Here is a 24,387-nt window from a genome sequence, read left to right as displayed (position 1 = left end):
GTTACAATTTGATTGGTTGTGTAATGGAATCTGCCGATTGCTAAATTAAGATGGGATAGTGCAGTGGTTCTCAAACTTTTTTAAATCATGGCACCCTAGAGTATCAGAATTTTTTTCACGGCACTCCTAGGCCAAAAGTTTCTTACAGAGAAATGTAGAAAGAAAAATTAAATTAAGTAAATTGTGTTTATACAGGTATGTCATCCTTAGGTTCATTTACGTGGTGAGGGACAAGATATACTTCTGCTTGTCAACATATTAGATGATTGGAAGCCACCAGCTCTGGTTTTTCCTATTACATTGACCATAAATAATTTGGAAGAAGTGGTAAAAACTGCATGTGAAAGATATAAATATGCCAATCAGAAGACGATATATAAACACAACCAAAAACATATAAAACTAGTCAACTAAACACACAATAAAACAAGCTAAAGTGCAAACCAAGCAATTATGGGTAAAAAAAAAAAATGTTCTTTCTATACATTAGAAATTAAATTAAAAGAAAATAAGATTTTACTCACCGGTAAATCTATTTCTCGTAGTCCGTAGTGGATGCTGGGAACTCCGAAAGGACCATGGGGAATAGCAGCTCCGCAGGAGACTGGGCACAACTAAAGAAAGCTTTTAGGTCACCTGGTGTGCACTGGCTCCTCCCACTATGACCCTCCTCCAAGCCTCAGTTAGGACACTGTGCCCGGACGAGCTGACATAATAAGGAAGGATTTTGAATCCCGGGTAAGACTCTTACCAGCCACACCAATCACACCGTATAACTCGTGATACTATACCCAGTTTAACAGTATGAAAACAACTGAGCCTCTCAACAGATGGCTCAACAATAACCCTTTAGTTAACAATAACTATGTACAAGTATTGCAGACAATCCGCACTTGGGACGGGCGCCCAGCATCCACTACGGACTACGAGAAATAGATTTACCGGTGAGTAAAATCTTATTTTCTCTGACGTCCTAGTGGATGCTGGGAACTCCGAAAGGACCATGGGGATTATACCAAAGCTCCCAAACGGGCGGGAGAGTGCGGATGACTCTGCAGCACCGAATGAGAGAACTCAAGGTCCTCCTCAGCCAGGGTATCAAATTTGTAGAATTTTGCAAACGTGTTTGCCCCTGACCAAGTAGCAGCTCGGCAAAGTTGTAAAGCCGAGACCCCTCGGGCAGCCGCCCAAGATGAGCCCACCTTCCTTGTGGAATGGGCTTTTACTGATTTAGGATTTGGCAGTCCAGCCGCAGAATGCGCCAGCTGAATTGTGCTACAAATCAAGCGAGCAATAGTCTGCTTAGAAGCAGGAGCACCCAGCTTGTTGGGTGCATACAGGATAAATAGCGAGTCAGTTTTCCTGACTCTAGCCGTCCTGGAAACATACATTTTCAAGCCCTGACTACGTACAGTAACTTGGAATCCTCCAAGTCGCTAGTAGCCGCAGGCACCACAATAGGTTGGTTCAAGTGAAAAGCCGATACCACCTTAGGGAGAAACTGGGGACGAGTCCTCAATTCCGCTCTATCCATATGGAAAATCAGATAAGGGCTTTTACATGACAAAGCTGCCAATTCTGACACACGCCTGGCTGAAGCCAAGGCCAGTAACATGACCACTTTCCACGTGAGATATTTTAGATCCACGGTTTTAAGTGGCTCAAACCAATGTGATTTTAAGAAACTCAACACCACGTTGAGATCCCAAGGTGCCACTGGAGGCACAAACGGGGGCTGAATATGCAGCACTCCTTTCACAAACGTCTGAACTTCAGGTAGCGAAGCCAGTTCTTTCTGGAAGAAAATCGACAGAGCCGAGATCTGTACCTTAATGGAGCCTAATTTCAGGCCCATAGTCACTCCTGCTTGTAGGAAATGCAGAAATCGACCTAGTTGAAATTCCTCTGTTGGGGCCTTTTTGGCCTCACACCAAGCAACATATTTCCGCCATATGCGGTGATAATGCTGTACAGTCACATCTTTCCTGGCTTTAATCAGCGTAGGAATGACTTCCTCCGGAATGCCCTATTCCTTCAGAATCCGGCGTTCAACCGCCATGCCGTCAAACGCAGCCGCGGTAAGTCTTGGAACAGACAGAGCCCCTGCTGCAGCAGGTCCTGTCTGAGCGGCAGAGGCCATGGGTCCTCTGAGGATCATCTCTTGAAGTTCCGGGTACCACGCTCGTCTTGGCCAATCCGGAACCACGAGTATTGTTCTTACTCCTCGTTTTCTTATTATTCTCAGTACCCTTGGTATGAGAGGCAGAGGAGGGAACACAAACTGACTGGTACATCCACGGTGTCACTAGAGCGTCCACAGCTATCGCCTGAGGGTCCCTTGACCTGGCGCAATATCTCTCTAGTTTTTTGTTTAGGCGGGACGCCATCATGTCCACCTGTGGCCGTTCCCATCGATTTACAATCAGCGTGAAGACTTCTGGATGAAGTCCCCACTCTCCCGGGTGGAGGTCGTGCCTGCTGAGAAAGTCTGCTTCCCAGTTGTCCACTCCCGGAATGAACACTGCTGACAGTGCTAGTACGTGATTTTCCGCCCATCGGAGAATCCTTGTGGCTTCTGCCATTGCCGTCCAGCTTCTTGTGCCGCCCTGTCGATTTACATGGGCGATTGCCGTGATGTTGTCTGACTGGATCAGTACCAGCTGGTGTAGAAGCAGGGATTTTGCCTGACTTAGGGCATTGTAAATGGCCCTTAGTTCCAGAATATTTATGTGTAGGGAAGTCTCCTGACTCGACCATAGTCATTGGAAGTTTCTTCCCTGTGTGACTGCCCTCCAGCCTCGAAGGCTGGCATCCCTGGTCACCAGGACCCAGTCCTGTATGCCGAATCTGCGGCCCTCTAGAAGATGATCACTCTGCAGCCACCACAGCAGAGACACCCTGGTCCTTGGAGACAGGGTTATTAGGCGATGCATCTGAAGATGCGATCCGGACCATTGGTCCAACAGGTCCCACTGAAAGATTCTGGCATGGAACCTGCCGAAAGGAATTGCTTTGTAAGAAGCCACCATCTTTCCCAGGACCCGCGTGCAGTGATGCACCGATACCTGTTTCGGTTTCAGGAGATCTCTGACTAGAGATGACAGCTCCTTGGCTTTCTCCTCCGGGAGAAACACTTTTTTCTTGACTGTATCCAGAATCATACCCAGGAACAGTAGACGTGTCGTCGGAACCAACTGTGATTTTGGAATATTAGGAATCCAACCGTGCTGGTGTAGCATCTCCTGAGATAGTGCTACTCCCACCAACAACTGCTCCTTGGACCTCGCCTTTATTAGGAGATCGTCCAAGTACGGGATAATTAAAACTCCCTTTCTTCGAAGGAGTATCATCATTTCCGCCATTACCTTGGTAAACACCCTCGGTGCCGTGGAGAGTCCAAACGGCAGCGTCTGGAATTGGTAATGGCAATCCTGTACCACAAATCTGAGGTACTCCTGGTGAGGATAGTAAATGGGGACATGCAGGTAAGCATCCTTGATGTCCAGGGATACCATGTAATCCCCCTCGTCCAGGCTTGCAATAACCGCCCTGAGCGATTCCATCTTGAACTTGAATTTTTTTATGTATGTGTTCAAGGATTTCAAATTTAAAATGGGTCTCACCGAACCGTCCGGTTTCGGTACCACAAACAGTGTGGAATAGTAACCCCGTCCTTGTTGAAGTAGGTGCACCTTGACTATCACCTGCTGGGAATACAGCTTGTGAATTGCCTCTAGCACAGCCTCCCTGTCTGAGGGAGTTGTCGGCAAGGCAGATTTTAGGAACCGGTGGGGAGGAGACGCCTCGAATTCCAGTTTGTACCCTTGAGATACTATTTGCAAGATCCAGGGATCCACCTGTGAGCGAGCCGAGCCCACTGATCGCTGAAATTTTTGAGGCGGCCCCCCACCGTACCTGGCTCCGCCTTTGGAGCCCCACCGTCATGCGGCGGACTTGGAAGAAGCGGGGGGAGGACTTTTGCTCCTGGGAACCTGCTGTTTGTTGCAGCCTTTTTCCCCTACCTCTGCCTCTGGACAGAAAGGACCCGCCTTTTCCACGCCTGTTTTTCTGAGTCCGAAAGGACTGTACCTGATAAAACGGCGCCTTTTTAGGCTGTGAGGGAACATGGGGTAAAAATGCTGACTTCCCAGCAGTTGCTGTGGAAACTAGGTCCGAGAGACCATCCCCGAATAACTCCTCACCCTTATAAGGCAAAACTTCCATGTGCCTTTTTGAATCTGCATCCCCTGTCCACTGGCGAGTCCATAAGCCTCTCCTAGCAGAAATGGACAATGCACTTATTTTAGATGCCAGCCGGCAGATCTCCCTCTGTGCATCTCTCATGTATAAGACTGAGTCTTTTATATGCTCTATGGTTAGCAGAATAGTGTCCCTGTCTAGGGTGTCAATATTTTCTGATAGGGAATCTGACCACGCAGCGGCAGCACTGCACATCCATGCTGACGCAATAGCTGGTCTAAGTATAATGCCTGAGTGTGTATATACAGACTTCAGGATCGCCTCCTGCTTTCTATCAGCAGGTTCCTAGAGGGCGGCCGTATCCGGAGACGGTAGTGTCACCTTTTTAGACAAACGTGTGAGCGCTTTATCCACCCTAGGGGGTGTCTCCCAACGTGACCTATCCTCTGGTGGGAAAGGGAACGCCATTAGTAACTTCTTAGAGATTACCAATCTTTTATCAGGGAAAGCCCACGCTTCTTCACACACTTCATTTAATTCTTCTGATGGGGGAAAAAGTACGGGTAGTTTTTTCTCCCCAAACATAATACCCTTTTTAATGGTACCTGGGTTTATATCAGAAATTTGTAACACCTCTTTCATTGCTTCAATCATGCAACGAATGGCCTTAGTGGACATTAGACTAGACTCATCGTCATCGACACTGGTGTCAGTATCCGTGTCGACATCTGCGTCTGCCATCTGAGGTAGCGGGCATTTTAGAGCCCCCGATGGCCTTTGAGACGCCTGGACAGGCACGAGCTGAGAAGCCGGCTGTCCCGCATTTGGCATGTCGTCAAATTTTTTGTGTAAGGAGTCAACACGTGCACGCAATTCCTTCCATAAGTCCATCCACTCAGGTGTCTGCCCCGCAGGGGGTGACATCCCTTCTATAGGCATCTGCTCCGCCTCCACATCATTATCCTCATCAAACATGTCGACACAGCCGTACCGACACACCGCACACACACAGGGAATGCTCTAACAGAGGACAGGACCCACCAAAGCCCTTTGGGGAGACAGAGTGAGAGTATGCCAGCACACACCAGAGCGCTATATAATGCAGGGACTAACTGAATTATGTCCCCTATAGCTGCTGTTATATATACTGCGCCTAAATTTAGTGCCCCCCCTCTCTTTTTTACCCTTTTCTGTAGTGTAGACTGCAGGGGAGAGCCAGGGAGCTTCCTTCCAGCGGAGCTGTGAGGGAGAAATGGCGCCAGTGTGCTGAAGGAGATAGCTCCGCCCCTTTTTCGCGGACTATTCTCCCGCTTTTTTATGGATTCTGGCAGGGGTAATTATCACATATATAGCCTCTAGGGCTATATATTGTGGTATTTTTGCCAGCCAAGGTGTTTTTATTGCTGCTCAGGGCGCCCCCCCCAAGCGCCCTGCACCCTCAGTGACCGGAGTGTGAAGTGTGTACGAGGAGCAATGGCGCACAGCTGCAGTGCTGTGCGCTACCTTGGTGAAGACTGATGTCTTCTGCCGCCGATTTTCCGGACCTCTTCTTGCTTCTGGCTCTGTAAGGGGGACGGCGGCGCGGCTCCGGGACCGAACACCAAGGCCAGTTCCATGCGGTCGATCCCTCTGGAGCTAATGGTGTCCAGTAGCCTAAGAAGCCCAAGCTAGCTGCAAGCAGGTAGGTTCGCTTCTTCTCCCCTTAGTCCCTCGCTGCAGTGAGCCTGTTGCCAGCAGGTCTCACTGTAAAATAAAAAACCTAATTATATACTTTCTTTCTAGAAGCTCAGGAGAGCCCCTAGTGTGCATCCAACCTCGGCCGGGCACAAAATCTAACTGAGGCTTGGAGGAGGGTCATAGTGGGAGGAGCCAGTGCACACCAGGTGACCTAAAAGCTTTCTTTAGTTGTGCCCAGTCTCCTGCGGAGCCGCAATTCCCCATGGTCCTTTCGGAGTTCCCAGCATCCACTAGGACGTCAGAGAAATGAAAAATAAAACTGGTTGGAATGGTAAGGTTAAAACATTAAAGGCTGTCAATATACTGAATGAGACCAAGAAATTACAGACTGCTAAAATATTTATTTTTGCTTGGTAGTTACTTTTGAAAATCAGGAACTAAAGAAATAAAAAATAAAAAAGTGGATCAGATGATTAATATATTAGCCATTTTGTACTTGGTCCTATAATAAATTATTTCAAAACCGAAATTTGTTTTTAAGACAATGTTATAATCACAGATAATAAGCCGTTAGACAATGGAGAACCTTAGGGATCAGTCCAAGGTTCTGCTTCATGTTAAGCATTCTTTAGTGATAGAACAAGTGAAAATATCAGTTATTGCAGAGGACAGAAAGATCTTCAACAGGGTTAAACAAATATGTAGAACGTTAGAGAAAATAGAGTGTGGCAAATTAAATTTAATATATCAGAATGTAAAATAATACATAGACAAAAAAATCTGAAACTGAAATACAGAATGAATGGTGCTGTAATGCCAACACAGGAAAGAAACATTGGAGTTATAGGGGTGATGTATCAAACCTACTAAAGGAAATAAGTGAGAAAGTTGCCCACAGCATCCAACCAGCTTCTAGCACTCATTTATAAAGTACAATCTATAAAATGATAATTAGAAGCTGGTTGGTTGTTTATAGACAACGTATCCAACTGTCCTTTTTAGAAGGTTTCATACGTTTCCCCATAGTCTAATATACATGTGAGTAAGCAATGTAGTCAAGCAGTGAAATAATAAGCTGTATAGGAAGAGGTATGGTGTCCAGATGGTAGGCTGACAGTAAATAGGTCACCCACTATTGGTCGACACATGAAAAGGTTGACACGACTTTTAAAAAAATATAATAATTTTGAATCTTCTCATATTTTACCATCCACGTGGACTACGATTGGGAACAGTAACCTGAGCCAAGCACAGCGGTAGCAGAGAGACGCACATTGCCTGCAGCATCACTCGCCATGCAGGGACACGTGGCGCACCTGTCAACCTGTCCCATGTCAACTAATAATGGCAGACCTAATCCATATCGACCCATTGATCCATAGCCATTAGTAGTAACAGGAAGTTATATATAGCCACATTATAGTTCAGTGGTAAGAAATCACCTTAAGTACTGCGATGACATTAATAAAAAAACACATACAGAGAATGGCTACTACATACCCTAAACCACACACTGTAATAAACATAATCAGCTTCACAGCTTTAAATGCAAAAATACAAGTATTAGTAGAGTTCAGGAAAGCAGAACTTCCTTAATGGAAGAGGACAGAGACACACACTGTATATGAAGGAAGACTGATGAGCTGTAAGAAAAGGAACAGCTTACAGGTAATTATGGTTGGGATTCATACAGTAAAAATCAAGAATGCATGGAATAAAAATTTCTCTGACGTCCTAAGTGGATGCTGGGACTCCGTAAGGACCATGGGGAATAGCGGCTCCGCAGGAGACTGGGCACAACTAAAGAAAGCTTTAGGACTACCTGGTGTGCACTGGCTCCTCCCACTATGACCCTCCTCCAGACCACAGTTAGAATCTTGTGCCCGGCTGAGCTGGATGCACACTAGGGGCTCTCCTGAGCTCCTAGAAAGAAAGTATATTTTAGGTTTTTATTTTACAGTGAGATCTGCTGGCAACAGACTCACTGCAGCGAGGGACTAAGGGGAGAAGAAGCGAACCTACCTAACTGGTGGTAGCTTGGGCTTCTTAGGCTACTGGACACCATTAGCTCCAGAGGGATCGACCACAGGACCCGACCTCGATGTTCGGTCCCGGAGCCGCGCCGCCGGCCCCCTTACAGAGCCAGAAGCAAGAAGTGTTCCGGAAAATCGGCGGCAGAAGACTTCTGTCTTCAACAAGGTAGCGCACAGCACTGCAGCTGTGCGCCATTGCTCCTCATGCACACCTCACACTCCGGTCACTGATGGGTGCAGGGCGCTGGGGGGGGGCGCCCTGAGGGCAATATAATACACCTTGGCTGGCAAATCTACACCATATATAGTCAGGAAGGCTATATAGGTGTAAAAATACCCCTGCCAGAATTCCAGAAAAAGCGGGAGAAGTCCGCCGGAAAAGGGGCGGGGCTATCTCCCTCAGCACACTGGCGCCATTTTTTCTTCACAGTGCAGCTGGAAGACAGCTCCCCAGGCTCTCCCCTGTAGTTTTCAGCTCAAAGGGTTAAAAAGAGAGGGGGGGCACTAAATTTAGGCGCAATATGTGTATACAAGCAGCTATTGGGGGAAAAATCACTCAGTTATAGTGTTAATCCCTGCATTATATAGCGCTCTGGTGTGTGCTGGCATACTCTCTCTCTGTCTCCCCAAAGGACTTTGTGGGGTCCTGTCCTCAGTCAGAGCATTCCCTGTGTGTGTGCGGTGTGTCGGTACGGCTGTGTCGACATGTTGGATGAGGAAGGTTACGTGGAGGCGGAGCAGAGGCCGATAAATGGGATGTCGCACCCTGTGGGGCCGACACCAGAGTGGATAGATAGGTGGAAGGTATTAACCGACAATGTCAACTCCTTACATAAAAGGCTGGATGACGTAACAGCTGTGGGACAGCCGGCTTCTCAGCCCGCGCCTGCCCAGGCGTCTTAAAGGCCATCAGGGGCTCAAAAAACGCCCGTTACCTCAGATGGCAGACACAGATGTCGACACGGAGTCTGACACCAGTGTCGACGAGGTTGAGACATATACACAATCCACTAGGAACATCCGTTGCATGATCTCGGCAATGAAAAATGTGTTACACATTCTGACATGAACCCAAGTACCACATAAAAGGGGTTTTATGTTTGGGGAGAAAAAGCAGCCAGTGTTTTGTTCCCCCATCAGATGAGTGAATGAAGTGTGTAAAGAGCGTGGGTTCCCCCGATAAGAAACTGATAATTTCTAAAAAGTTACTGCTGGCGTACCCTTTCCCGCCAGAGGATAGGTCACGTTGGGAGATATCCCCCCTAGTGTGGATAAGGCGCTCACACGTTTGTCAAAAAAGGTGGCACTGCCGTCTTGGGATACGGCCACTTTGAAGGAGCCTGCTGATAAAAAGCAGGAGGCTATCCTGAAGTCTGTATATACACACTCAGGTACTATACTGAGACCTGCAATTGCCTCAGCATAAATAGTGCTGCTGCTGCGTGGTCTGATACCCTGTCAGATAATATTAACACCCTAGGCAGGGATATTATTTTGCTAACAGAGCATATTAAAGACGGCATATTTGCCGGCTGGCATCCAGAATTAATGCAACGTCCATTCTGCCAGGAGGGTATTAGAGACCCGGCAGTAGACAGGTGCTGCTGCCTTTAAAAGGCACATGGAGATTCAGCCTTATAAGGGTGAGGAATTGTTTGGGGATGGTCTCTGGGACCTCGTATCCACAGCAACAGCTGGGAAGAAAAATTTTTACCTCAGGTTTCCTCACAGCCTAAGAAAGCACCGTATTTTCAGGTACAGTCCTTTCGGCTTCAGAAAAGCAAGCAGGTCAAAGGCGCTTCCTTTCTGCACAGAGACAAGGGAAGAAGGAAAAAGCTGCACCAGACAGCCAGTTCCCAGGATCAAAAATCTTCCCCCGCTTCCTCCGAGTCCACCGCATGACGCTGGGGCTCCACAGGTGGAGACAGGTGCGGTGGGGGCGCGTCTCGGGAACTTCAGGGACCAGTGGGCTTGCCCACAGGTGGATCCCTAGGTTCTGCAAGTAGTATCACAGGGATACAAGCTGGAGTTTGAGGCGACTCCCCCTCGCCGTTACCTCACATCAGCCTTGCCTGCTGCCCTCGGAGAAAGGGAGGTAGTACTGGCGGAAATTCACAAGCTGTACTTCCAGCAGGTGAAATCAAGGTACCCCTCCTTCAACAGGGCCGGGGTTACTATTCCAAAATGTTTGTGGTACCGAAACCAGACGGTTCGGTGAGACCCATTCTAAAATTGAAATCCTTGAACACTTATATACGAAGGTTCAAGTTTAAAATGGAATCGCTCAGGGCGATTATTGCAAGCCTGGAGAATTTCATGGTATCACTGGACATCAAGGATGCTTACCTGCATGTCCCTATTTACCCTCCTCACCAGGAGTATCTCAAAATTGTGGTACAGGATAGTAATTACCAATTCCAGACGTTGCCGTTGGTCTGTCCCCGGCACCGAGGGTATTTACCAAGGTAATGGCCGAAATAATTATCCCGTACTTGGACGATCTCCTTATAAAGGCGAGGTCCAGGGAGCAGTTGTTCGTCTGAGTAGCACTATCTCGGGAAGTGCTACAACAGCACGGCTGGATTCTGAATATTCCAAAGTCGCAGCTGGTTCCTACGACGCGTCTACTGTTCCTGGGTATGGTTCTGGACACAGAACAGGATAAAAAGGGTTTCTCCCGGAGGAGAAGTCCAAGGAGTTGTCGTCTCTAGACAGAGACCTCCTAATACAAATACAGGTGTCGGTGCATCAATGCACGCGAGCCCTGGGAAAGATGGTAGCTTCTTACGAAGAAATTCCATTCGCCAGGTCCCATGCAAGGATCTTCCAGTGGGATCTGTTGGACAAGTGGTCCGGGTCGCATCTTCAGATGCATCGGCGGATAACCCTGTCTCCAAGGGCCAGGGTGTCGCTGTTGTGGTGGCTGCAGAGTGCTCATCTTCTAGAGGGCCGCAGATTCGGCATACAGGACTGGGTCCTGGTGACCACGGATGCCAGCCTTCGAGGCTGGGGGGCAGTCACACAGGGAAGAAACTTCCAAGGACTATGGACAAGTCAGGAGACTTCCCTACACAAAAATATTCTGGAACTAAGGGCCATTTACAATGCCCTAAGTCAGGCTAGACCCCTGCTTCAACACCGGCCGGTGCTGATCCAGTCAGACAACATCACGGCGGTCGCTCATGTAAACCAACAGGGCGGCACAAGAAGCAGGATGGCGATGGCAGAAGCCACAAGGATTCTCCGATGGGCGGAAAATCATGTGTTAGCACTGTCAGCAGTGTTCATTCCCGGAGTGGACAACTGGGAAGCAGACTTTCTCAGCTGACACGACCTCCACCCGGGAGAGTGGGGACTTCATCCAGAAGTCTTCCAAATGATTGTACACCGTTGGGAAAGGCCACAGGTGGACATGATGGCGTCCCGCCTCAACAAAAAGCTAAAAAGATATTGCGCCAGGTCAAGGGACCCTCAGGCGATAGCTGTGGACGCTCTGGTAACACCGTGGGTGTACCAGTCGGTGTATGTGTTCCCTTCTCTGCCTCTCATACCCAGGGTAATGAGAATAATAATAAGGAGTGGAGTAAGAACTATACTCATTGTTCCGGATTGGCCAAGAAGAGCTTGGTACCCAGAACTCCAAGAAATGATCTCAGAGTACCCATGGCCTCTGCCGCTCAGACAGGACCTGCTGCAGCAGGGGGCCTGTCTGTTCCAAGACGTACCGCGGCTGCGTTTGACGGCATGGCGGTTGAACGCCGGATCCTGAAGGAAAAGGGCATTCCGGAGGAAGTTATCCCTACGCTAATTAAAGCTAGGAAAGAAGTGAACGCAAACCATTATCACCGCATATGGCGGAAATATGTTGCATGCTGTGAGGCCAGGAAGGCCCCAATGGAGGAATTTCAGCTAGGTCGATTTCTGCTCTTCCTACAGTCAGGGATGACTATGGGCCTAAAATTGGGTTCCATTAAGGTCCAGATTTCGGCTCTATCGATTTTCTTCCAAAATAGAACTGACTTCACTGCCTGAAGTTCAGACTTTTGTTAAGGGAGTGCTGCATAGTCAGCCCTCGTTTGTGCCTCCAGTGGCACCGTGGGATCTCAACGTGGTGTTGGATTTCCTGAAGTCGCATTGGGTTGAGCCACTTAAATCCATGGAGCTAAAATACCTCACGTGGAAAGTGGTCATGCTGTTGGCCTTGGCGTCGGCCAGGCGTGTATCAGAATTAGCGGCTTTATCATGCAAAAGCCCTTATCTAATTTTTTTATATGGATAGGGCGGAATTGAGGACTCGTTCCCAATTCCTTCCTAAGGTGGTATCAGTTTTTCATGTGAACCAACCTATTGTGGTGCCTGCGGCTACTTGGGACTTGGAGGATTCCAAGTTACTGAACGTAGTCAGGGCCCTGAAAAATATATGTTTCCAGGACGGCTGGAGTCAGGAAAACTGACTCGCTATTTATCCTGTATGCACCCAACAAGCTGGGTGCTCCTGCTTCTAAGCAGACTATTGCTCGCTGGATCTGTAGCACGATTCAACTTGCACATTCTGCGGCTGGACTGCCGCACCCTAAATCTGTAAAAGCCCATTCCACGAGGAAAGTGGGCTCTTCTTGGGCGGCTGCCCGAGGGGTCTTGGCTTTACAAATTTGCCGAGCTGTTACTTGGTCGGGTTCAAACACTTTTGCAAGAGTCTACAAGTTTGATACCCTGGCTGAGGAGGACCTAGAGTTTGCTCATTCAGTGCTGCAGAGTCATCCGCACTCTCCCGCCCATTTGGGGCTTTGGTATAATCCCCATGGTCCTTACGGAGTCCCAGCATCCACTTAGGACGTCAGAGAAAATAAGATTTTACTCACCGGTAAATCTATTTCTCGTAGTCCGTAGTGGATGCTGGGCGCCCCCATCCCAAGTGTGGATTGTCTGCAATACTTGTATATAGTTATTGCCTAACTAAAGGGTTATTGTTGAGCCATCTGTTGAGAGGCTCAGTTATATTTCATACTGTTAACTGGGTATAGTATCACGAGTTATAATGTGTGATTGGTGTGGCTGGTATGAGTCTTACCCGGGATTCAAAATCCTTCCTTATTGTGTCAGCTCTTCCGGGCACAGTATCCTAACTGAGGTCTGGAGGAGGGTCATAGCGGGAGGAGCCAGTGCACACCAGGTAGTCCTAAAGCTTTCTTTAGTTGTGCCCAGTCTCCTGCGGAGCCGCTATTCTCCATGGTCCTTACGGAGTCCCAGCATCCACTACGGACTACGAGAAATAGATTTACCGGTGAGTAAAATCTTATTATTGCTTTCATTACCACTTTGGTAAGAAATATCAATACACAAAAACATGACAGATTAGTTGGCTCTATGGATAATTTTCTGCTGTCAAATTTTCTGCTGCTGCTTCAAATTCATCCTTATTTGTTTTATTTCTCTGGAGGGCAGGCAGCTTGCTAAATTGCTTTCATAGAATGTCTGAGATACTGCAACTCTAGGTAGCGCATTGTACAGCCACAACTTTCCTTATGAAATAGGCAGCACTACCATATTTGCAAAATTTTGCTTGCAAGAGTCAGAAAAGGTGGACTTACCGCTGGGTCTGCAATACAACATGAAAAGGGAACGCCACATTTCTCTCGACTCAGATTTTCACCAGTGCAATTAAAATATTCATTCAAATCCCAGTCATCCGAACCCAGTGCACCACAGCACTGATTCTGAGAGAGAAAAACACATATTATTCACATGTATATATCACATATCATGTATAGACACATATCCGTATTTATGACCAGCTCAGTGTCCCTTAGTAAATTGGATAGTGGTCATGTTCATTTTATACATATAAGACACTAGGGGGTATTCAGTTAGCTCCGATAATGTCGTAGCTACTGAATTCACCTCCCTGCGATTGCGGGCCATTTTTGACTTTTTTTACGGCATTTTCACCATGCCTTTTCACTCTTATTTTTTTTTGCGAAAAAATGCCTCAAAGTTGGTTAAAACTTTTCACCGGCACAGGTGCGAATACACGTGGAACCACATGAATTTCACTTCTGCTGAATTATTGTCTAGGCAACAAAACGGCCCTACTATTTAATAGGGCGAATCCCTGTTCACCCTAAAAAATAGCGAAAAGTTAAGTTTTCTTGCCTAGGCAAAAAAAAAAACGGATCTAACTGAATACCCACCAGGGTGCGAAAAAACAGCACTTTGCGCTATTTTTTAGGAGCGTTGCCCGATTCAATAGTAGGGCCTTTTTTTCGCCTAGGGTAAACATGTTTTTTCACACATGCACCAGAGAAAACACTGCCCGTTTTTGCCGATTTTGAGGCATTTTTCACCAATGCCTTTTTCGCTAAAGAAAAAAAAAAGTGAAAAGGCAATTACAGAAAATGCCTTAAAAAAACGGGAGAAAACAGCCCGCAACTGAATACTCAGGGGGGTGAATTCAATAGGTCCAAAATTATCAGAGCTAATTGAACACTCCCCTTAGTCCCAATAGGTAGGATTTCAGACGTTACCGCTTTCTGTAGGGAGTCGATGAGGTTCTGTAGGTCGATATCATCACGATAAGCTCGAATGTTGTTCTCAAAAAATTCTTTGGCTCGGTCTCTCACCCAGTCTTGGAAAAGGAAGGCCAATACTGCAACAGCCAGTTCCATAAAAAAGATCAAGACAATGGCACCACAGAACTGTGGAAAGGTACAAAACTAAGTCAATACATACTATGCATACTAATAAAGAGATTTTTTAATTATTTAAAGTTTATAAACTAACAGGGGTATGGGTCAGTATTAGGTCGACCATTGAATGTCGACATTGCCCGTAGGTCGACATGCATTAGGTTGACAGGTCAAAAGGTTGACAAGAGTTTTTTGACTGTTTTTGGTGTAGTTTTCTCGCTTCGCTTGCCATGCTTCGGGTTACCGTTCCAATCGTAGTCCACGTGGATCGTTAAGTATGAAAGAATCCCAAAAAAAATTTTGGGCAAAAAAACCCCTCATGTCGACCTTTTGACCTGTCGACCTAGTACATGTCGACCTAAGGGCAATGTCGACCTTCAGTGGTCGACCTAATGAGTGTCAACCTAACTTGGGTCGACCTAACGACCGTATCCCACTAACAGGATACTTAAAGTAACATTTAAAAAATAAATAAAAAATAAATAAAAAAAATTATTGTATGTAATTATTATTATTTTTTGTACCAAGTAGTACCTTGTTTAATTCCACAGATGGCACTGTTGTCGCAATCTGCAGAAATTACTTGGATGATAAATTTTAAAAAACTGACATTTTTTTCCCCTGTGAAACTTCATATGTGCACAAAGTTTATGTTTGAGACAGACTGTAACTCACAAATTTTAAAAGGCAGATGTTTTCTCGCAAAGCACCAACACATCCAGCGAAGCCTAAAGTGAACATAATGACCCCGACTACCAGAACCATCCACACAGGGTCAAACCCATGGAGTCGAGTAACTTTTGTTATGTCAGACAATATCCCCTGAAAGAAATAATTAGGACTTTTAATATCCGCAATGTACAAACAAAACAGTGAAAAAAATACAGTGCACTAAAATAAAAGAAACAAACCAAAAACAAACACTGTAACTAATAAATACTTAAGAGTGGTACCTTACAGCCACCATACAAATATAAAACAAAATAACAATGACAATTTATTAAGGCGCTGTGTATTAAGGTATTCATCCAATAATTCTTATAAGCAATTGTGGTCGCCACAGGTTCTATTCCCACCCTATGGGTGTCGTGAACACCCACGAGTGGGAACAGTCCCTGTTAGTCGGCATGCAGACTGTAGGGCGTTTGATCGCTCAGGATCCTGGCATCGGCATGGTGACCGCCGGGGTCCCGAGTGACAGTCACATGACCGCATCCCCTAATACAGTATAAAACAAAAACATTCCTAACTTATTTACCTATACTCTATACAGAAAACCACCCTATATGTCAGAAACAAGTTTATTCCATTTCATAGTTTATATACTTATTAGATTTTAACTAATTTCATAAAATAGTGATGTTATTTAAGTTATTACATACAGGAATTAAAAGAGGTTATGTCAAGTGATAATATTATTGGCTCTTTAAGAACCTTTGGGGGGGGGGGGGAAATGTGTTGTATACTGTAGAACACACCAGATTTATCTCCGAAACACCTTTACATCACGACCGACTCATCAAACCACTTCCTGTCCTCTAACCCCATGGAACATAGAACAATAGACTTCAGATCTGTAAATATGTGCACATCCTCAGCACAGGAAGGATTTGACCAAAAATATATTTACATTGCAACATTTTGGCTTCATCTGAAACTCGACATTTACACAGATACCTCAAACAAAAACATGAAAGCATTCTCAGAATTTTATAAATAATAAACATACTAAAATGCCAGTAACAGCTAAGTAGAGCCATCTACAATAGTACTAAGGGCCCGATACAAACCTGATCGCTGTTGTGCGAAATCAACAGCAACAGGATGGTGCGAAAATTTAGATCGCACGGGCGTTCGCAAGGTGATTGACAGGAAAAACGCAGGGTTTCCCAAGCGTTTTCAGGGAGGGTGTGACATGTCACACCCGAACAGCTTGTTTGGATTGCACTGTAGGAGTAAATCCTGGGCTACGCACAGGCTGCACATTCTGGAACAATCATTTGATAGTGAGTGAGTTGCAAACGGATTTGCAGCTGTCCGCTGTCTGGCGGAATTTTAGCACGCCGTACACATGCATTCACACACTTGCATGGGGCAGGTTTTCACTCTCTATGGGCGGCGACTATCTGATCGCAGGCTGCTGCAAAAATGCACAGCAGCGATCCGGTCTGAATCGGGCCCTAAATTGGGGAACTAAAATGAACAATAGCCTGCTTATCTCAGATAAATCTAAATCATTAAACTATACAGTACATAAATAGAAAAAAAAAGAAGAAGACTGGTCACACCAATGATAAGCTGTCACACTTGCGGCGCTGCGGCTGCCGCGCTTACCGCTCCGGGTGCGCTGGGTCTCCCGGCGGTCGTCGCTCCCGGTGGGCTCCGGGTCGTCGCATCTTGCTGGCGCTGCCTCCGGCAGGTTTCCGGGGTATGGGCGCCGCCATTGCGCCCGGCATCCACGAGAGCGTGGTGAGCGGGTGACGTCATCGGCCCCTTCCGCCAATCGGGAGAGGGCGGGAAGTTCAAAGGCAGACGCTGTACAGAGCCCCGGCGCCTGAGTATCGTCTTTTCCAATGATCACCAGTGCTAGCAGCGTTCAGCGTGTTATCAAGCTGAACGTCTCCTGTGTTCCAGCTTTGCAGAGTATCTTTCAGTGGGACATTCCCTGTGCTACTAGCGTTACAGAGTATCTTTCAGTGGGACATTCCCTGTGCTACCAGCGTTACAGAGTATCTCTCAGTGGGACATTCCCTGTGCTACCAGCGTTACAGTGTATCACTCAGTGGGACATTCTCTGCGTTACCAGCGTTACAGTGTATCTCTCAGAGGGACACCTCCTGTGCTTCCAGTATTACAGGGTATCCCTAAGTGGAACGCCTCCCAAACTTCCAGAGTTACACTGAATCTCAAATCCTCATTTATTTCTTCAGCATCATTCACAAGTTCTTCATTCTTCTGTGTGCTTCAACATCGTTCTCAAATCTTCATTCATCTCTTCAGCATCGCTCACAAGTTCTTCATTCTTCTGTGTGCTTCAACATCGTTCTCAAATCTTCATTCATCTCTTCAGCATCGTTCACAAGTTCTGCATTCTTCTGTGTACTTCAGCATCGCCCCCAAGCCTTGGCCCAAACTATTCTTTAGCATTACACGTCGGTTACTATGGCTAAGTTCTGCATGAGGAAAACCTACATCCGGCCATCCCTGCTCCGGCCCAGCTGTGGTTCCTCTTCCCTATCATCGGAAGAACCCCCCGAGTTTTCAACACTCCCAACCCAGGTCAGTGACAGTATAATCAGGCCACATGGACCCGGGGGATCGAAACCCAGACTCAAGCGCCATCCAAAACTTGGCTTCCCGAGTTCAGAGTAAGGAGGCGGCACAGAGCCAGGCGATGCAGTATCTCCAGGAATTATCCGGCCGGCTGGATCAAATTCAGGCCTCCCTGGCTTCAGTAGTTCCGGCTCCTGCTCCAGTACCCGCTCCAGTAGTCGTCTCCAGTAATGTTCAATCCTCGTCTGGAACCAGGTCACGCCTTCAGCTTCCCACTCCCTCTCGCTATAATGGGAATCCAAAGAATTGCCGTGGTTTTCTCAACCAGTGCGAGGTGCATTTTGAACTTCTCTCACACAATTTCCCCACGGATCGGTTTAAAGTGGCATACATTATTTCCTTGCTTGAAGGTTCAGCGTTGGATTGGGTTTCTCCGTTGTGGGAACGATCTGACCCATTGGTTTCCAGTTACACTAATTTCATCGCGTCATTCCGAAGGTTTTTTGATGAGCCCGGCAGAACGACCGCTGCTTCCTCGGACCTGCTCCGAGTCCGTCAAGGCTCCCTTTCTGTGGGACAGTATGTGGTTCACTTCCAGACCATTGCCTCAGAACTACGCTGGAATAATGATGCTCTCAGGGCCGCTTTCTGGAACGGGCTCTCGGACCGTCTGAAGGACGAGCTGGTCACTAGGGATCTGCCGGATCCTTTAGAAGAGTTGATCTCACTCTGTGTCAAGGTGGATCTTCGCATGCAGGAACGAGGTGGCGAACGTAGTCGGTTGGATCGATCCAGATTCCGGCTTCTCCCGCCTAAGCAAACAGTTACCCCGAGTCCGGACGAACCCATGCAAATCAACCGATCCCGGCTGTCCCCGGAGGAACGACAGCGCCGTCGTGAGGGTAAACTCTGCCTCTACTGTGGAGCCGCGGATCACTTTATCAAGTTCTGCAAGTCCCGTCCGGGAAACGGGCAGACCTAGCTTGTTCCGGAGGAGTCAAGTTAGGGGTTACATCTAAATCTTCTCCGACAGTGGTGGATCGTTTACTCTCCGTGTCTCTGTTTTCTTAGTCTATAGCCAAACCTGTTAAGGCCCTGCTGGACTCTGGGGCTGCAGGGAATTTTGTTTCTCTTTCTTGTGTTCAGAGTCTGGGTTTACAGTTACAGTCTGTCAAACAACCTATAACGTTGACTGCCAACAATGGTACCAAAAATAAAATATCTAATGGTCTTATTACAAGTCGCACAGAGCCAATCAAGCTGCAGGTCGGAGCTCTGCATCAAGAACATTTGGAGTTTCTAGTAATTCCGGAGATGCCTCACGATCTTGTTCGTGGTCTACCTTGGCTTAAAATTCACAACCCTCACATCGACTGGAAGTCGTCACAAATATTGTCCTGGAGTTCGTTTTGTCACTCTAGTTGTCTCACTCCTGTTTACCCGCTCCGTGCATCTTCCAAGTCGGATGAGGAGCTCATTCCGGAGGCCTATCGGGAGTTCACAGATGTGTTCTCGGAACAGGCGGCCGATCAGTTACCACCCCATAGACCCTGGGACTGTCCCATTGAGCTTATCCCAGGGAAAATGCCACCCCGGGGATGCACATATCCCTTGTCATTACCCGAGAACCAAGCTATGTCGGACTATATCAAATCTAATCTACTGAAAGGATTCATTCGCCCCTCTACCTCCCCGGCTGGAGCAGGTTTCTTTTTCGTGAAGAAGGATGGGTGGTTAAGACCATGTATTGATTATCGTGGCTTAAACAATATCACCGTTAAGAACAAATACCCTTTGCCGCTAATTACTGAGCTATTTGATAGGGTTCGTGGAGCCCACGTCTTCACTAAGCTCGACTTAAGAGGAGCCTATAATCTGATACGTATCCGACAGGGGGACGAATGGAAGACGGCCTTCAATACCAGGGACGGGCATTACGAATATCTGGTAATGCTGTTTGGCCTCAGCAATGCCCCTGCCGTTTTTCAAGGATTTGTAAATGAAATCTTATGAGATATGTTATACCAAAGCGTAGTGGTGTACTTGGATGACATTCTGATATTGTCTAAGAATCTTGCAGAGCACAGAGTACAGGTCAAAGAAGTACTTCATCGCTTACGAAGGAATCGTCTCTACGGCAAGATTTCCAAATGTATCTTTGAGGTCCCTTCAATTCCGTTCCTCGGTTATGTCATCTCGGGTACGGAGCTTCGTATGGATCCGGAAAAACTCACTGCCATTCAGGACTGGACTCAGCCTCTCTCCTTGAAAGCGGTACAAAGATTCCTGGGCTTTGCAAATTACTACTGGAAATTCATTAAGGGATTTTCTACCATCGTTGTACCCATTACTGCCCTAACCAAAAAGGGGTCTGACCCAAGTCTCTGGTCTTCCGAAGCTGTAGAAGCGTTTGCCCGGTTGAAATCAGCCTTTATGTCTGCTCCGGTACTCCAACAACCGAATTTCTCAAAACCATTATTCTTTAAAGTTGATGCTTCCTCGGTAGGCATCGGTGCCGTCCTTTCACAGTACTCTTCTGATGGGAAGTTACATCCATGTGGTTTCCGTTCTCGTAAGTTCTCTCCTGCTGAACGAAACTACACCATTGGAGATCAGTAACTTTTAGCAATAAAATCTGCCCTAGAAGAATGGAGGTACTTATTGGAAGGTGCAAAACACCTAATTACTATTTACACCGATCACAAGAACTTGTTGTATATCAAGACGGCCCAGTGCTTGAATCCCCGTCAAGCTAGATGGGCGCTCTTCTTCACTCGGTTCTCGTTCGTTATTAAGTACCGGGCAGGGACTCTTAACGCTAAGGCTGATGCTCTGTCTCGTTCTTTAACGGCCTCGGATGAGGAGAATTCCTTTGAAAAGAGTTGAATTCTAAGTCCAGTCTCTATTTCAGCAGCTCCCACCTCCCTGGGTCCTCCTCCTGGGAGAATGTCTGTACCAGTTGAATTTCGACCAAAGTTACTGCAGTGGGCTCATATCTCCAAGTTTTCCGGTCATCCTGGAGTTCAAAAAATGTGTGAATTTCTACGAAGGTCATATTGGTGGGACACCATGAAGAAGGATATACAAGATTATGTCAAGTCATGTCCTCAATGTGCTCAGCACAAAATTTTTTGTCTGCCTCCTGCGGGGTTGCTTCATCCACTGTCCATTCCTAAGAAACCCTGGACCCATATTTCTATGGACCTTATTACCGAATTACCCCTCTCCAAGGGTTACAATACCATCTGGGTGATTATTGACCGCTTTTCAAAAATGGCACATTTTGTTCCGTTGACCGGTTTACCAACGGCTCCCAAGTTGGCTTTACTATTTATTCGTGAACACTTCCGCCTGCACGGGTTACCTCGGGAGATAGTCTCTGATCGAGGGCTACAGTTCACTGCAAGATTTTGGAGGGCCCTCTGCTCAGCCTTACAAATAAAACTCAAGTCCTCATCTGCTTACCATCCACAAACCAATGGGCAAACTGAACGTGTCAATCAAGATTTAGAGACTTTTCTCCGCGTTTACTTCTCTCCTTCACAGGACGATTGGGTGGAACTGTTACCCTGGGCCGAGTTTGCCCATAATCATATGTACCACTCTTCCACTGGTGAGTCCCCATTCTTCATTAATTACGGATTCTATCCACGAGTCCCAGAATTACCAATTTTTCCTTCGGAGGATGTTCCTGCTGCAGCTTCCACTCTCCGGCACTTCAGTCAAATCTGGAGTAGGGTTCATGCTAATCTAAAGAAAATCTCTGGCCGCTACAAATTCTTTGCGGATAGAAAACGGCGAGCAGCTCCTCAATACAAAGTTGGTGACAGGGTATGGCTCTCTACCCGCAATCTTCGTTTAAGAGTACCCGCTATGAAGTTTGCTCCGAGGTTCATCAGTCCTTACCCCGTTTTGCAAGTCCTGAACCCTGTTGTCTGCAAATTGGGATTGCCTTCCCACTTTCGGGTACCAAATTCTTTCCATGTTTCTCTCCTTTGTCCCCTCATTTTAAATCGGTTTCATTCGGAGTCTCCTAGCCCAACCTCGGTAGAGACTGAAGCTGGAACAGAATTTGAAATCAAAACTATTCTTGACTCTCGTTATCTTCACAAGAATTTACAGTATCTGGTAGAATGGAAAGGTTATGGTCCTGAGGAGAGGAGCTGGGTCAAAGCTTCTGAAGTCACTGCTCCCCGACTAGTCCGGATCTTTCATTCTAAACATCCAAGGAAACCAGGAAAGTGTCCAGGGGCCACTCCTAGAGGAGGGGGTACTGTCACACTTGCGGCGCTGCGGCTGCTGCGCTTACCGCTCCGGGTGCGCTGGGTCTCCCGGCGGTCGTCGCCCCCGGTGGGCTCCGTGTCGTCGCATCTTGCTGGCGCTGCCTCCGGCGGGTTCCTGGGGTGTGGGCGCCGCCATTGCGCCTGGCATCCACGAGAGCGTGGTGAGCGGGTGACGTCATCGGCCCCTTCCGCCAATCGGGAGAGGAATGGAAGTTCAAAGGCAGACGCCGTACAGAGCCCCGGCACCTGAGTATTGTCTTTTCCAATGATCACCAGTGCTAGCAGCGTTCAGTGTGTTCTCAAGCTGAACGTCTCCTGTGTTCCAGCGTTGCAGAGTATCTTTCAGTGGGACATTCCCTGTGCTACCAGCGTTACAGAGTATCTCTCAGTGGGACATTCCCTGTGCTACCAGCGTTACAGTGTATCACTCAGTAGAACCTTCCCTGTGCTACCAGCGTTACAGTGTATCACTCAGTGGGACATTCTCTGCGTTACAGTGTATCTCTCAGAGGGACACCTCCTGTGCTTCCAGTATTACAGGGTATCCCTAAGTGGAACGCCTCCCAAACTTCCAGAGTTACACTGAATCTCAAATCCTCATTTATTTCTTCAGCATCATTCACAAGTTCTTCATTCTTCTGTGTGCTTCGACATCGTTCTCAAATCTTGATTCATCTCTTCAGCATCGCTCACAAGTTCTGCATTCTACTGTGTACTTCAGCATCGCCCCCAAGCCTTGGCCACAACTATTCTTTAGCATTACACGTCGGTTACTACGGCTAAGTTCTGCATGAGGAAAACCTACATCCGGCCATCCCTGCTCCGACCCAGCTGTGGTTCCTCTTCCCTATCATCGGAAGAACCCCCGAGTTCTCAACACTCCCAACCCAGGTCAGTGACATAAGCAGACATATGAGAGGCGCAGTAAGCTATATTCAGCACTAGTCCTTTTCCATTAATGGTTGTGCATCTCTGGGTATACGGGAAACAAATTATATAAGGGTCTATCCAAAGGTGTTTTAAAAGAGGAGGAGGAGGCCCGTATGCAGCCTCCTCTGTCCGGGCTCCCTCATCTCTGTGAGCGGCGCAGCGTTGTAGAGAGTATCCCAAATGCGTATGTGCATATCTCCAGAAAAATGGTTGATTTCTGCAAAAGTTACCAGGAATTATAACTGCTGCAGTGTAATAAAAGGATTGCTACAAACAAAACCAAACAAGTACTGTCATTGTAAACATAAATAAGCAAATTATATGTTATGCATTTTATAAAAGTAGATAAAATGACATATAAATACACTCAGTATTGTAATCTATAGTCAAACAGAAAATGCCTTTACTAACATGCACTATACAGAACAAAGAACAAGATTTGTGAAGCTATACTCCAGATAAGTGTTAAAAATGCCTAAAATCCTGTGAACAGAATTGCAAAGTTATTCCGGGTTGGCTTCGGGTGACCGCCGTTTGGGAGAATGTCGGTCACCATACTGACGTCGGCTGTTAGATGGCCAGTGAGGAGAGAGGGGCGCGAGCGCAACAATGCGCCTTGCGGGCTCGCTGTAGGTTCTATTACCACTCTATGGGTGTTGTGGACACGGGGTATATTTAATTGAAGTCAAAAACTGCCGTCTGTCGAAAACACGGCAGTGTTCGACTTTTTAAGGTCGAATCCTGATTCGACCTATTCAATATATCCCTAAATTTTTCGACAAGTCGATGAATTCAACTTGTCGAAAAGCACGTGGATAGGCGGAATAGCTGCCGATCCACGTGCTTGTGTCGAAAACAGGGCCAAAGCCGACAGGTTTTGGCCCCCTTTTCGACCATCTCAGTCCGACATCAAATGATGCGTCACTCATCTCAATTCGACTTGAAAAAGTCGAATTGAGATGAGATTGAATAGGGGTTGTCGGATCCATTCCGACAAATACATGTCGGAATGGATCAGACTTTAATTGAATATACCCCAGAGTGGGAATAGTCCCTTTTGGTCAGCATGCCAACCGGCAAGGCTATTCAGCGTTCGGGACCCCAGCGTTAGTATTGTGACCAGCGGACCACCGGTCACATAACCGCATCCCTTTATTCCAATACATCCTCATTATGCATGCAAGACTCAGGCGTAAGTGTATCAATGACCCTAAGGTTTCTGTTCTTTTATTTACAATAAAATAGACTATACACAGCCATTTTACACTGGTATCATGATAAAACTGCATTTCTTATGGTATATGG

The 24,387-nt window shown here is 46.9% G+C and overlaps 1 protein-coding gene across 2 annotated transcripts in view; it reads right to left on the bottom strand.

The window, feature by feature from the left end:
- The window catches only part of TSPAN14 (tetraspanin 14), a 201,503-nt gene that overhangs the window by 20,545 nt on the left and 156,571 nt on the right, over window positions 1–24,387 (bottom strand). For both annotated transcript variants that reach the window (XM_063958768.1, XM_063958767.1), the window contains exons 4-6: window positions 15,272–15,418; window positions 14,435–14,605; window positions 13,502–13,627 (exon numbers count right to left, since the gene is read on the bottom strand). In XM_063958768.1, the coding sequence (XP_063814838.1) occupies window positions 13,502–13,627; window positions 14,435–14,605; window positions 15,272–15,418 (444 nt within the window). The remainder of the gene's footprint in view (window positions 1–13,501; window positions 13,628–14,434; window positions 14,606–15,271; window positions 15,419–24,387) is intronic.

The sequence above is a fragment of the Pseudophryne corroboree genome, chromosome 3, assembly GCF_028390025.1.
Source record: "Pseudophryne corroboree isolate aPseCor3 chromosome 3, aPseCor3.hap2, whole genome shotgun sequence".
NCBI lineage: Eukaryota > Metazoa > Chordata > Amphibia > Anura > Myobatrachidae > Pseudophryne > Pseudophryne corroboree.
The sequence above is the reverse complement of the archived record's forward strand: the minus strand, read 5'-3'. Positions and strand labels throughout refer to the sequence as shown.